Below are 15090 nucleotides of genomic sequence, written 5' to 3'. Positions count from 1 at the left end.
GTATGTTAAATAATCAGAGGTGAGACACACACACACACACACACACACACACACACACACACACACACACTACACAGGCATGATAGCTAGTTCTTGTCTGCCAATTTCAAAGGTAGACTCCAGGAAACATGTCAGTTTTCTGGCAGCCCTGAGCAGCTTAGAATGATCACGGATGTGTTTTTTTTTCTAAACATTCCATGATGGAGAGCAGACCTTACCCTCTGCAAATCTGAGTCATTACAGCGCTGCTGAGTCACCGCAAAATACGGGCTTTGGGCCCCACTCTGCCTCCATGTCAAATGAAACACCGTGTTTGGATCTTCCCTCTCAGACGCACTTTGAACCTTAACGTATGAGTTGGCAGTGGACGTCACTTTAGTATTTTAAGATAGATAGATATATATATATATATATATACACACACGTATTTTAGTGTATTGACATGAAACCAACAAAATGAAGATTTTATTATGCATTTATTTTATTGTGAAATCGACAACAAATGATTATTTATGGATTCATGTCAATAATTCTGAGTGTTTTTAGGCGGACATGTTTGATAAGATTCACTGTGTTTTTTTGATGACATCACTATGATGTAATAGCAGTAATATATCTGTAAAAGAACAGGAAGAGCAGTCAAGCTCTGTGGAATATGAACAGCATTATTTATTAATTTATTTATAGTCATTTGCTTCAGCTGCATAGAGAACCAGGCCTTAACGGATACAGGCTCAGATCAGAGACATGTTCAGCCTGATTGCCTGATTTAAAGGTATATTTATCACATTTTAGAAGAAGCTTCTCTGATCCGAACCTGTTTTAATTTATTAATTAAAAATCGGCATGAATTCTACCAGTGCAATGACAGAAATGTTTTTCATTCACTAGAGTTCACTTAGCTTTTTTGTAATGTGAAACATCTACAGGAAGTGTGGATTTATAATGATAACTTAATCAAAGATCCTCTTTCCTGTCTTGATGCGGGGCTTAATGTATTTTATTTTCTCTTTAGCTGACATTAGATATTTACTCAGCTAACCGCCATAGTTAGCATCACGGAATAATAAGTCAATAAAAAACATTATTTCTCTCTAAAAGAGTTTTCAGCGGAGTGATGAGCACGGTTCTCTTCATGTCCATGATTCTAGAACCACTATTATTAAATACTGAATTGTCCTAAAGTATTGCCACGTAACTGGTATCAAGGTATTCTGTCAAAGACAGCGTTCAGTCCACACGGCCTGGTACTGGTACTGGTACTGCCCGGTGTTTTCAGTGGTGAACTCCACTAGTTTGATCTGCTACCAGATGGCCCGTCTGTAGCTGAGCCCGTTTCTCTTGACTCACACGCTGGTGAGTGACACTGGTCACAGAGGAAGTGGCACACTTCAAAATGAGGACCTCATTTCTCAAACTACATTGCATCAGATTTTCAGAGGAAGTTCACCATTGAATCAATCCGTGTATTGCAGCATTGGTTGTGATCTCACAATCAGAAAAACGGTTGTTGGGTTTTTTTTGAATGAAGAGAACTTCTCAAAGATCATTACCATGTCATAGATTGTTGCAGAGTCTTAAGCAGCGATCCTTAGCTCACAGTTTGATAACTGTAGTTGCCTGTTCAGCTGTCTCTGGGCTCATGCTTCCTCATAGGAATGTTCAGATATGAGCAGACTAACCTTTATATTGCTGCAGGCATCAAACCCCACCTTGCAGTTTGATCTGTTACCTTTCAGTGAGCGCTCACAGAGGAACAACAGATTATATTCTCTCTCTCTCCTCCTCTTCCCCCACACTCCCCGTTGGAGCACACCGGACCACACCGCTGAGGTCACAGAGGCAATGCGATAGCCCTCAGGGGTAGACGGTACAGGGGTAGCGAGAGCAGCAAGGGCAGCAAGGGCAGTAGACCCGCCCTGCACCATCACTTCCACAGGCAGACGAGCCGGACACGCCCGAGGCCTCACTGGAACGCTTTCTTACTGTCAGGTTTAACAGAGGGATCCACGCTGTGACTGAAGGCAGTCTAACTCTTCTACAACATGGCTTACAGCTGCATTAATCAAGATTGTGTATATTAACAATGGACACCTTTAATTAGCCAGCTTCTAATATGTTAAGTGTCATTCATGTATTCAGCTTTCTTTTCTCTCTGCTGTGCTCAAAACACCATCACATGCATATGTTAGTGTTTTATAGAACATGCCTTATTCTATAATAACATACCATATGTGTTTAGTATAGTCACCTAACTTGATATGCATGTGCAGATTTGTCTACAGTGACTACAGTTATTCTTAAATTTCATTTTTATTACGATGTTTATGCACCTTTTTAATTTTCATGTGCACAGGGTTGTGAATTCTTGTGAATCTATTTTCATATTTAGGTTTATATATAGATATATATATATTTTTTTAGCAGCCCGTATCTTTTCTCAGCCCTCGTTAATTCAAAGTCCAATAATTTGACGAATGTGGAACCACAAGTACGATTGAGAGCTGGCACTGCGGTTAAAAAGTGAAGGTGTGGTGCGTTCAGACGGTAACAGCCACATGAATGTGAGGGAAGGAATGCTGCACTGCGAGGGCACACCAACCTACTCGGCATGTAGAAACTCCAACTGAGCCGGACCGCCCCTCCCTTAGTAAACCTGAATCTCTCACACGTCTTCAGTCCGTACCCATGACTCGAGATATTTCTCTCCTGGCGTTCCTGACCAAACGTGGAATGAGGTGTGAGCTCCCTAATGACTTCCTCTTCTCCTCGAAACCAGACCGGTCGAGTTCTTCACGAATAACTGGAAAAGACCGTTTCTTTATTCGTCGTCATGGACGTCGTCATTTTGAAACATGAAAAGGACAAACGCAAACTGTTGATACCAAAAATGGAAGAACACGGTATGATTAGCTGTAAGGTTTCCCTTAACTGGAGGGTCTGGACCAAACCCCAGACATTCTGCCCAGGAATGTTAATAGTTAACTGTTGACTGGCGATAACAATTAAGCAGTTAGTGTGTTGAAAAATCAGTTAAACTGTAAACAAATAAAAAATTAAAATCTGTGCAAAACTTGGAGGAGCGACTTGTCACGAAAATGGGAATAGCTAGTCCACCTTAAAGGTTAACCCACCTTAACTGAGCCTGGGCCAAACTCGTCGCTAACCCCCTTCACTTTAATTATCAGCAGGAAAACGAGACGCTTGAACCCGACTTGAGTCTTGAGGCGTTGTAGCATTTATTCACCGGTAAATAAACCGTACACACACACACACACACACACACACACACACACACACACACACACACACACACACACACACACACACTGCACTGCTGCGTTCACAGCTCTTAATGCCAACTTCATACTCCTCATCACACACGCTCCTGTGTGCAGTACACTGACGCGATACACAGCTGACTACCTCTCAGCTGAACTAAGTGAGGCAGTGGAGACTTACTGGGAAAGTGGCTGCATGAGACCACGAAGACACGCGCAACATCGCGGCTGCTAACTCTTCCCGACGGATGAACCGAGGACTCGGTTGCCTGTTTGGCTCATACACTGAAGCTGGTGGTGAACGATGGATTCAGCCTGTCTGTGCGTCGGTTATTGTTGCACTTCAACCACAGCAAGGCGCTCGTCTTGTCAGTTGAGAGTTAATGATTGGTTAACGAGGGTCGCCTATCTGTCAGGGAAAAGAAAATTAGCATCCCTATTTAGTCCATTTAGTGCACATGAAATATTTTTCTCTTTGGTTTCCATGGTAGCAACATAAGCCCTGGGAGAAGTACTAAAGAAGAAATGGTCTTTTGGTTGTAGTTCATTTGTGGGAAGCCTTTCTGTTTGCTCAGAGCAACACTAAAGCGAAGTGAGAAGTGCTTTTGTCTGCTTCTTAATTAAACTGTCTTGGTCTTTCCTGTATAGCAAATATAAGTGCATGTGTTAAAGTTACTGTAGGTTTACTGAAGTAAACAAATAGCATATAAATAGGGCTACTATCTTAACTTTTTCTTCAGTATGGCACGTAGAGTTGTTAAGGCTGGATACGTTAACTCTTGTCTTCTCTTCCTTTGAATGGGTTCAGTGGATAGGACTTCTTTTCTTCCTCTTCTAGGATGATCATTCTCCTGTCCTTTTTTACTTTTTCAGATTCCTTTCTTTCCTCCTCGCCTGTATCTCTCATTCAGTCTCCTCAAGGCAAGTGTATGGTTCGCTTACGCTGCTCGCCATCTCCCACCCTCTGTCCTGTACTCTCTCGCCAGCCTGCCGCTGTACCGCTCTACTTCATCCCTCTTTCTAGTGCCCCTCTCCTGCTCACCAGAGTCCAATCAAAACACGACCCTGCAAAGAAACCAGCGACGTGGTGAACTCCGGTTCTAGCCCCAGCTCCTCTCCCAGCTCGACCGGTCTTTACCCACCCCTCCTCCTATAAACCTTGTCATGCTCTTCCATCTGTTTCCAACACTGCTGACCCTCAGTTGCTGCACTAATTGTAAGTTAGCCAGGCAGCACAACTCCTGCTGTCCTCAATGACATATGGTATTGGTGATTCTCGTCACCTCCCCCAACCCCTGCTGTAACTTGAGATGAAAACCTTTCTCGCTCATGCTGTAAATAGCCATCTTGACCTATTGACAGGTTACATTGTTAGTTTATTGTAAGGGCTGCAGGCATAGCCATAGTCTGAACAGCTGATACTCATACAGACATCTGCACATGCGGTACACTTTGGATAATGTGCCTCAGTTGCCTTGGTGGTGATTGATAAAATTGACATAAATCAGCAGCAGTCACTAGCACCAATCAAAACAAGTCTCGGTCCGTTCACTGCTACTCGCCTATCTCCAGAATCTTCACACACACACACCAAGATTCAGTCCAGTAAAACCACCCCTCTGCAGCTGCTAGCAATCTGATCCAATTCACTTTTTACCGCCTGCTAGCGAGCATTATTTAGGTCAGCAGCACTCGCTGTAGCTTCAAGATAATCCCAAGATTGCCACCTTATTTTAAGAAAGCAGAGAAGTTCAAGTTCACATTGTGCGCACAAGAGCAGAAACCTAAAAATGGATCAGGTTGGTGTCTCTGGGGGGGGCACCAGCTTCCTGCTGCCCTAGTATTCAAGCCCAAGCTCAGCCCCAGTAGCAGCCGGGCCCCAGAGGATGAGTGGCACTGGAGGTATCATCCACCGCCCAGCGGCCTGGGTCGGCCATCGCCTGTGGCTGCTCACTCGCCCTCCACCCCCCCTATCTGCTTCTGGCTTTGTAGGCTTTGTGCATGCCTCACATCCTCGCTTAAGCATTAAGTAGTAGGTTTTCTTTGATCTTTTTTGCTTCTTTATTTTCCAGATTTTAATTTTTTGTTTTTGTGCTTTGATTCTCATCAGTGTTAGAGGTTTATACTTGTGTGAACAAATGGTAGCCAGTAAAAGTGATCAGTTAAATAGTTCTCTATTAGGATGGAAGTAGAGTAGATGGTAACAGGAGCTAAAAGTATTCTTAGTCACATGTAACCATTATACACTAAAAACATCCAACCTAGTCACTGGTAAGTGAGGAATGACGGGAAGTGATTGCTCCCTGTGGAACTTGAACTCTTACTGACTCTTCTGCTTCTCAGCAACGATATCTGACTTGGCTTTTGCGTCACTATAGTTTATCAGTAAATCAATGCCTGGGATTTCAGAGTAAATGCCAGGCATATTGGTGAACTTTAGTTATTTATCCCACTTTATTTAATTTAATCAAGTGTTAAAAAATCATACATGATCACTCATCCCCAGTTACTGTAGAGAGCAGATTATATAAATCAGGTGTGGAAGGCCTCTGAGGCTTAATTTGGCAGATGGCACATGAACAGTGGCATATGACAAAGCAAAGTTGTTGACAGCTTTATCTGAACCATGGTCATGAATTCTAGTTTATAGTCCCTCTGGAACCCGAGGTAAAATCTGTGGATGTATTCTCGGAGCACGAGCGGTTTGGGAATTTGTTTATCAGTACTGAGCCAAAAGGACTACAACACTGTTGGCGAGATGGAAAGTCCGTTCATGTGGCCTAGTTTGAACAAGGCATTGTATTGTGGGGACAGGGGAGGTGGCAGTCCAAGACAAAGTGGACCAGTCAGTTGGCCATCAGAGGCAAAGTCTGTCTATGCAGGGACAGGGCAGGGGAGGGGTGGGGTCATGGGATCATGCTGACAACACAGCAAACATTGCAAAGTTGAAGGAGGAAAAACCTGGACCTTGCAGTAACTAGACAATACTAGTGGATGTGGAAATGCGTTTTTTTCAGATTGTGTGCCGGGTGAAGGTCAAACTAGTTGGTCAGAGGTTGGGGTTGGCCTTCAGGTTGAGCTGGGCAGCTGACGTTCATGTCCTAATATAGCTGCCAATTCCCCGTCGTAATGCCTCGATGTTGGGTGACATGGGAGATCATTGGCGCAGAGAGGGATCATGTGATTGTTGGAACAGTTGCTTAGAACATCTTTAGATCTCTGTGGCCTCCAGGATAGCTAAGGGCCACACGCTTGGGAGGTTGGCCCTGCCATCATGGTGACCATAAATGCCTCCTCAGCTGTGTGGCGTTCAAATGACCTAATTAACTGCATTGGGACAGCAGTATTTTACTTTTTGGCATATTTTTCATCATTCTAGTATCAGAACATTACATAATATTGAGGCAGTTAACAAATACTAATGATTATGTAGCAAGTAACCAACCACGACGAATGAATGCAACTCTTCTGAGTGTTTGTGACCGTTTACCAGGTCAATGTAATGCATTGTCTTAGCTCTGTCTCCTTCCCTTTACCTACTGGACATCTACTTGGAACATGTGCATAAAGATTGGCGCAGTCAGGAAGAGAAAAATAAATATATATAAATTGAAAATAAAGAAGCTCAAAGTCATCCGAACCCGAAGCTTTATGCAACAAGCAGTACTTTGTTGGGAACCTTCAGGTTGGTAGCAGAACTCTAGACCAAATGTGTTGAATCGCTGGCTCAGAAGGTAATATTCACAGCAATATAGAATAGATATTACAGAGTGAATTAAGACCTATTCAACTATCTTAACACTAGCTCTAAGTGCTAAGTGTGGATATCGAGAATTGTTTACTTTCACTGGTGTTTGACTTGACTATTACATTTCTGGTATTGTAACATCCCTAATTATAATATATATATATATATATATATATAGATATAGATATATATCTATATCTATATATAGATATAGATATATATAGATATATATATAGATATATATAGATATATATATATATATATAGATATATATATAGATATATATATATATATATATATATATATATATATATATATATCTATATCTATATATATATATATATATAGATATATATATATATAGATATATATATATATAGATATATATATATATATAGATATATATAGATATGCTACAGTACAAAAAGTCCTTTGGGTGTAAGTACAGGCAGTTTATATCTTTCTGACCTTTTGGCTTGTTTTTTGAGAAGCCTTTTATATCTCATACCTGTTTGTTACTTCAGTATCGTAACGCAGTCACCATTAGCAGAACTCATGAAGTTGCTGTTATTTATACATGTCAGCAGTTACAACCTTTTCAGTTTTATTGTATTATATTATGCTTTCTGTGAAATTGACATTGGCTCTTTACATTGAGGGTAGCAGCCTCGGTGAGTTTTCCTAGAATTCCTCAGATTACATGGAACTAAAGACTAGTTGATACCAATTATATGATTAAGTTGTATTGACTCGGCAATTCTGGGTTTTGGAAAAATCACACAAACAATATTGCACATTATCACCATATTTATTTTAGCTGAGAGCAGTTTACAAAACAAAATCTTTTCAAGTGTAATAGTGACTGACAAATGTAGTAATGAAATGTTGTATATTGTTCACAAACAAGCAATAAGATAAACCATATCAAAAAGAAATTGCTTTCAATCCTGCAAGTGTATAGCAAGTATACATTTGCTATACAAATTGCAACTGACATGCAGTCACCATAGCCACACGTGGTGAGATCAGTGAGAATTTATTTCTTTTGCTGCTTCATCCGATCATTCAAATAATTTAAGTTGCCATACTGAGTGCTGCCTGATGGCAACTTTGTGGAGTAGTTAAAAGCGGCATGCAAAAGGTGAAGAGCCATTATATGAATCTTATATTTTCATGGTGCAATGCATGAATGCTTGGGCTGCAACATTAAGGCCTCGCTGAATAATATTAGAAGTGCATGGGAGTTTAGTGTTGGGGTACTACTGTGATTTTATATGACCTCCCCTCCTTTTTCCTCTTCGCTGTCGTTCTTCATACACGCCGATGCAGACAAAAGAGTCGTCCTGGGCTCCGACAAGCCCTGCGAAGGCGTTGCGACATCCCTCCGCTTTCCTTCTCAACCTGGCTCGTTCTCCCCTGATAATTACGGGAGTGAAGCGGGGCCGCCGGATGGACAACCGGATTCGCCGATAAAGACGTCTCCTGTGTCTGAGCGAATAAAGGCACTGGAAGCGCTTGCTGCCAAAAAGAAGGAACCAGATTTTAGAAGTGATGGAGGGTTCTCTCACTTCAGAGACCGCCACCATGAAAAATCTCCCATTGACACCCCTAAATCGCCCATTGACACCCCGAAATCCCCCATTGACACCCCGAAATCCCCCATTGACACCCCTAAATCTCCCATTGACACCCCGAAATCCCCCATTGACACCCCCAAATCTCCCATTGACACCCCCAAATCTCCCATTGACAGCCCTAAATCTCCCATTGACGCCTCCAAATCTCCCATTGACACCCCCAAATTTCTCTCTGACGTCCCCAAATATTCCGCCGACATCCCCAAATCTCCCGCTGACATCCCCAAATCTCTCACTGAGACCCCCAAATCTCCCACTGATAAAATGACACCAACTGTCCAGAAAAGAGAGGGTTCGGCTGATCAGGAGTCACCAGAATCCCCCTTTGAAGTACTTGGAGATTTAAGACAAGTGAATGAATTTGAAGAAACCGAAGAGTGGATGAAGGCTCATTTACCTCCTGTGCCAGACTTTGATGCTGTCAATTTAATTAAAGGCCCCCTGACTTCTGAGAATGTTGCATCAAAGGAGGAGAAGGGGACTTGCATCGTTAAACCTGATGCTCCTGCTGCCTTTGCTGGTGTCCCTGATGCTTTCATGGATTCTCCTGCTGAAGCTCCAAAACTGAAGGATGATTTCAGTGATGCACAGAAGCAGTCAAGTGTTGAGGAAGAGTCTGAGTTTGACTTAAGCTTTTTGCCAACAGCCTACATGTGGGATCAGCAGGAAAAATCAGGTGCCCAGGCTACATCAAATCTTGATTCGGTGCTTCCAGCTTTGCCTGCACCTCCTTCCGGCTTTGACTCCCCATCTCCTCCTATCAGTCCACCAGTTGGCACGGATGTTAAACACAATGTTTCAGACAACAAGAAGACCATGTGGACCGGAGATCTGGAGCCTCCAGAGGCAAGCGAAGCTGACAGCTCAGGAGAGTCAGACGACACTGTCATTGAAGATGAGGTCACTGTTCCTGCATCTGTTCTTCCTGCATCTTCTGATCCAACAGTTTCAAATGATCCTATCCCTGCTCCTGCAAATCCCAGTCTTACCACTGAGGAAAATGAGCCTCCTCCACCAAAGTCTGAGAGAAAGTTAATGCAGGTTCCTACAATAAATGTTATTGAGACTGACGAGCCAAATTACAGTGAAGAGGAGATGGAAATGGAGCTTGAAGATGAGAATTATGAGGCTGTAAAAGACCTCGCTAGAGAAGCTCCAAAAACCCCAGAGCCAGATGATGGTAAAAAAGAACCACCCAAAACACGCCCCTTAGAAACAGAATTCATGGAAGGCTACTCTCCTCCATCCTCACCTGTGGACTCTGATGCTGAATACTCTCCTAAACACGACATACTCAAATCTCTTTCTGAAACGGTACATCAGGAATCTGCATCAAAACCTGAGGCCCAATCCAGTCAGGCACAATCTGAAAAATCACAGACCACCTCCAGTAAAGTAAAGGATGAAGTTTCCCCTTTCATACTCACAAATGAAGAAGTGGACTTCCCAGACAATGATGACGAGTGGTCGGATGAAGCACAAGAGATCCTGGTCAAACCTTGCAAAACTGGTCTTGCGTTCATGGAAACAACTCCTCAATCCAAGGTGGATGAAAAGAGCAACACAGCTGCAGAAGATGCTTACATGGAGACGACTTCCGGTTCTAAAACTAGCTTCATGCCAGATGATATATATGACAGACAGTCATTTGATTATGATTATGATGCATCCTCTCCCTTGGATGACATTGATGACAAAGGGTTAGACAATGCTAAGCAGCGGTTTCTTTCTGATCCTTCTCAAATCCTCATTGAACCACTGAATGCAAGGAGTCAAAATCTGGAAGATTTCACTTCAGTGAATGATGATGAAGCCTTCCCCAAGCCAATTGGTCAGCCATCTCTAAGAGAATATCCCCAAGATCCATATTCCTCTTTCCAAAGTGAGACACTAAGCAGCATCAATGAGCAAGATTTCATTCAGAAAATGACCACTGATGTTGTTACAGATAACGGGGCAAATGGCAACTCCCTCCCAGCACAGAAAACCACCTCAAAGATCCAGCAGAACACTAAACCAGGTCACCATACACCTAACTCAACAAGCATCACAGAAGCCCCTGGCAGCTCAGTGTCTGAGCCTACAGATAGCTTTGTGGAGTTTATGCGAGAGTGCCTGAAATCAAGGCAGGATGAAGAACCTGACGACACGCACCAAGCTGTCTCTTCCAATAACAAGTTGTGCAAAACCGGTATTCCTGCTTCCCAGTCCCCTCCAACCATGGTGATGGATCTTGAACAAGAACGGCTTACTATCAATGCACTCAAAGAGTTGGGCAGCAGTCAAGAAGAGGAGGTGGAGCCTCTCCAGTCGATGGCTCCTGACCAGAGCAAAGCTAACCCCAGCGTCACATCTACAAAGCAGTCTTCTTTTGCCGCAGTTCCCAATCCTCCATGTTCCCAAAGCAACCGTGTGTTTGACAGCACGTATTCCAAAGAGGTAGAAGCCATCGACGAATGGGTGGCTGAAGCCTATCATCTTGCTGAGCATGTCTTGACAGCAATACTAACCCACTTATCAGGTAACACTTGTTTCTTATGGGCAGTAGGCCTGCTAACCTCATGCAGTCCCCTCAATAAGACCTATTTTCTCACTTGCACCTTGTAACGGCCTGCTCCTTTTCAAAAAGTGTCTGTTTTTACATGTTGCATACATGTAAGAACAGGCTTTATGGCAACTAGAGAAACGCCCATTTTGTTATTGCAGATTGAGTCATAGTCGCCACTTATACTATACACTGTACACTACTCTTACACCAGGAGAGCATAAAGGCCTTAGTATGCTTCAAATGAACAGTCGGAAACGTTTAATTTCAAAAGTTACTTTACCAGTTCTTAAAGGCCACACTGTACACTTTCTTACGGTGTCCCTTCGGAGGCATTCATGGTGTTGTACTTGTTTAAACACATGAAGAGTGATGAAGTTATTGTGTGGAGAATGAAAAAAGTGCTTCCTCTTGCTATTTATTGGCCAACATCTGCTGGCAATATTTCAGGCTCTATAAAGAACTGTAGTTGCTGGGGTTGGGTTAGTGTAAAAAATGTAAAACCAGGTTGATATTAAGACATACACAGGACCGGTGTACCAAATTGTACTACTACTAAAGATTAACAACCGCCAACAGTTTACTGTTTACATGTCACTTGTCTTTTTTTAAAATCCAAACCACTTTTAGTTTAACAAAGTTTAACTTTGTTTGAGAATTCTGTTATTTTGTATATTTAGTCAATCATGAGCCAGTCTACAACCCATACTCACTAGTGCAAATAATTGCATGATTGCACATGTGCAGACTAAATGCCAAAAAGGAGTCTGAAAATTGAAGCAGGTGTTCGCAGAATGTCAGAATGTTTAAATGCCTGATTCAATACGGACTACAGATAAAGCTCACTGAGAGACGCCTCTAAATGTCCAGTGAAAACCACCTTTGGGCTTACCTGTAATGAACACTGGCATTTCAAAGTTATGATGTCAAGTAGCTAGTTACATATGCATATATAGAACTACAATGTCTTGAAAGTCATGGGCAGTATACTAAAGCTGTAGAGACTGCAGTTGTCACAAAGATTATCGGAGCCGATCCACAGCGTAGTGTGCTATATAGACACTAAGGCTGCATATGGTCCAGTGATCCCCACTTCATTTGAGCTTTTGACCCTCTCCTGCCCTCTGTCCTTTACAGCTGGGCAGTGGTCCATTGACAGAGTGGGGGTGGGGGTTTAGATATGGCGCCCAAGTGTTGGCTTGCAAGAACCTTGGAAGTCACGGGGTACAGTCAATCCCCAGTGTTGGGTTTCTGTCTCGATGCAAGTTTCCACAGCCCACTTGGTGAAGACCATGACAAGGCATGGTACAGCAAAACAAAATCATGCAGAATTACTTGCGTATTTATTGCAAATTCACACTCGAGTTTAGGCAAGATGCCATCTTGGGAAATTGGTTTGCTGTCAGGTCTTTCAGTACTCACTTATCCAAGCCTCCTCTTCATATGTCCAGCTGTCCTCTTCCCGCTGAAAGTTGTTTGGAATATGTGAGCTGATATAAACCAGCCTGTTTTCAAGCATCATGGCCTACAGTGATAGTTATTATTCTCCATTTAAAGTTGACCAGAACAAGTGCAAAAGTTCTGGTGGGTATTACTTTTCAGGAGTTACATTAGCCAGTTCTGCAGTACCCTCCCCTTCTCTGCAAACCCGATCTCCATTCCACACACCCATGCACAGAGGCTGGTATGCAGACAGTAATCCTGACACAGTCAGTGCTACGTCTACATGTGTTGAATATTTTAGCCTGAGCTGGCACACCAGAGAACAGAGTGCTGGTGCTCTAGCAACCAGAAACTAAGGGAAAGTGTGCAGAAGAGGCATATAAGTTTAGCTTTGTTTTCAAGGATCCTTGAATCCTTTGACTATGTTTTAGTATCATTGATGTAAACAGAGTCCACCTCCTCTCGTCCCACCGGAGTCCCCACAAAGATGTGTGCACAACAGTCACGATCTCCTGTTGCTGGGTTAGCCTTTTTCTGCGACCGGACATTAGCCAGGAGTACACTGGGTAGTGGTGTAGCCTTAGGTCCTTGCTGGGTTAGCTTAGCTTCCATTTTGGCTCTCCTTCCTCTTCCTCCTGGGGCAGTTGACTCAGTGGCGTTTGGACCAGCAGGTCTGGCTGGTTGGTCGGCCGTGGGCGGTGATCGCCTTCATGGACCGCTGCTCTTAATCCAATCTCCATGCTTCATTTTCTGATGTTGAGGAATGTATTCTGTCATATGCCGTAAGTTCTCCACTTATCAACAAGAAAAAATTACCAAAATAAAACAGAATTGGAGCAAAATGTATGGGAGCTACTAGCCGTAGCATGTACATGCTATCATGTTCATTGCTCTGTGCTTGAACAAGGTTGTTAGCTGTGCACATAATGTAATCGTTTCCTAATTGAGATATTAATGACTTGGCGTTGAAGAGGAAGCTCTGTTTTTGTGTCGTGTTCTGTAGAGGAGCCTGTGTTGTTGAATCCTCCCCCTCCAGCCATGAGCTCAAGCTATTTTAGTGCTCCTCTGCAGTGCTGCTCCACAACTCTGGTTATTAGGCGGGCGGAGTTTGTTTCAGTTGGTGTGCCTGTTGTCATGTGGGATTTGCGAGACAATTTCTGCATTACCTTTCAAGTTTTTGGTCCCCCTTGTCAGAAATTCCATCCCAGCCATCTGTTTGTGAAATCCACACAGTGTTGGCAAACGTGATCCTCTAAATCTATTTGTGGGCTAGTTTTAATACCAGACTTGTTGTCAGGCCGTCAAAGATTAGTTCAAATCCAACATTCCATTAGTGCTCAGATTTGTGTTAATCCTCTGTGTGAAGATTTGTAAAGTGGAGAAAAGGCACATGTGAATACTTGAACTGAACCTGTATCAGTGTTTGCTATTTGACTCTCCACTAAGCTGTCTGACATGGACCTGTAATGTCATGTTTGTTCAGGTTATCTTGCTTTTAGTCAGAAGGACTAACTTCAGTCAGGATATGGACTGGGGTCAAATCGCACCTTTCTTTAAAGGTATCCAGTACCGATACCCAGCTCCAGTGAAGAGACATATTCCTCACGAAGTGGTGGAGACCAAACCAGAGCTAAAAGGAGCGGGATTTGTTATGTTAGCCACTGCTTCTATCATCCGTATTTCACTGGACGGTAACTGACAGAATATTTGCTCAGTGTGATAAAGGGTCATGTGCTGTAGGTCGACTACCAGTTTACAAGAACATCTGTCCTGAATGTTCACTGTTTGGATTAGGCATGATTACGTACAATATTATTGTGCCCAGTTGTCTGTCTGCTAGACCGTCCACTTTGAGACAAAATAGCAGATGGCTTGGACTCAGATGACATTGACCAGCATGCCTATGGATTTATTCAGCAGTGACAACGATCCCCTGCTGTCACATTTGCTGTACATTGTGTGTGGAATTAAATCATGACAGAGACCTAAAACATCTGAAACTCAACTAGAGCAGAACCTATGATGTCATGTAGGTAAAAGTGCAGGAAAAGTGTGTTTACTTCTGAGTTAACGTACTTGATTTATCACTTATAATGGGTGTGTGGGTGGGTGGGTGGGGCTGGCTGGCTTTAAGAGCAGCACAGTGAAAGCAGGCCACTGCGCCTAGCTTAATAACATTAAGTGAACCACTGTTTAGGGTTGTTAAAACGTTAAAACTCAAATTAGCTGAGGCCTTGAATAACGACGTCCCCGACAAATGGTAGTCGTAATGTTAAAAATGTCATTTTAGAGCACTGCATTTCAAAATAACGCCGTTTATAAATTGTCTTTTGTATTTTACACCGGTTATTTCCATCTGAGTTTGTTTAAAGTCGTGCATGTGTGCGTTTAAAAAGTGAGTCTGGAGGGAGGATGTTTCTGTGTGTGTGTGTGTGT

General features: G+C 42.9%; 1 protein-coding gene across 3 annotated transcripts in view; it reads left to right on the top strand.

Moving 5' to 3' along the window:
* Nucleotides 1-15090, top strand: part of rtn3 (reticulon 3) — a 28645-nt gene that overhangs the window by 1961 nt on the left and 11594 nt on the right. Inside the window, exons 2-3 of one of the 3 annotated variants that reach the window (XM_068713673.1) lie at nt 4155-4202; nt 8359-11187. The exons of 1 other annotated variant lie outside the window; for it this stretch is intronic. In XM_068713673.1, the coding sequence (XP_068569774.1) occupies nt 4155-4202; nt 8359-11187 (2877 nt within the window). The remainder of the gene's footprint in view (nt 1-4154; nt 4203-8358; nt 11188-15090) is intronic. One more of the 3 variants, XM_068713674.1, reaches the window with a different exon arrangement.

The sequence above is a fragment of the Cebidichthys violaceus genome, unplaced genomic scaffold (assembly GCF_023349555.1).
Source record: "Cebidichthys violaceus isolate CVI_PGR_0920_01 unplaced genomic scaffold, fCebVio1.0.p SCAF_19, whole genome shotgun sequence".
NCBI lineage: Eukaryota > Metazoa > Chordata > Actinopteri > Perciformes > Stichaeidae > Cebidichthys > Cebidichthys violaceus.
This window is presented reverse-complemented; position numbering and strand designations above follow the sequence as displayed.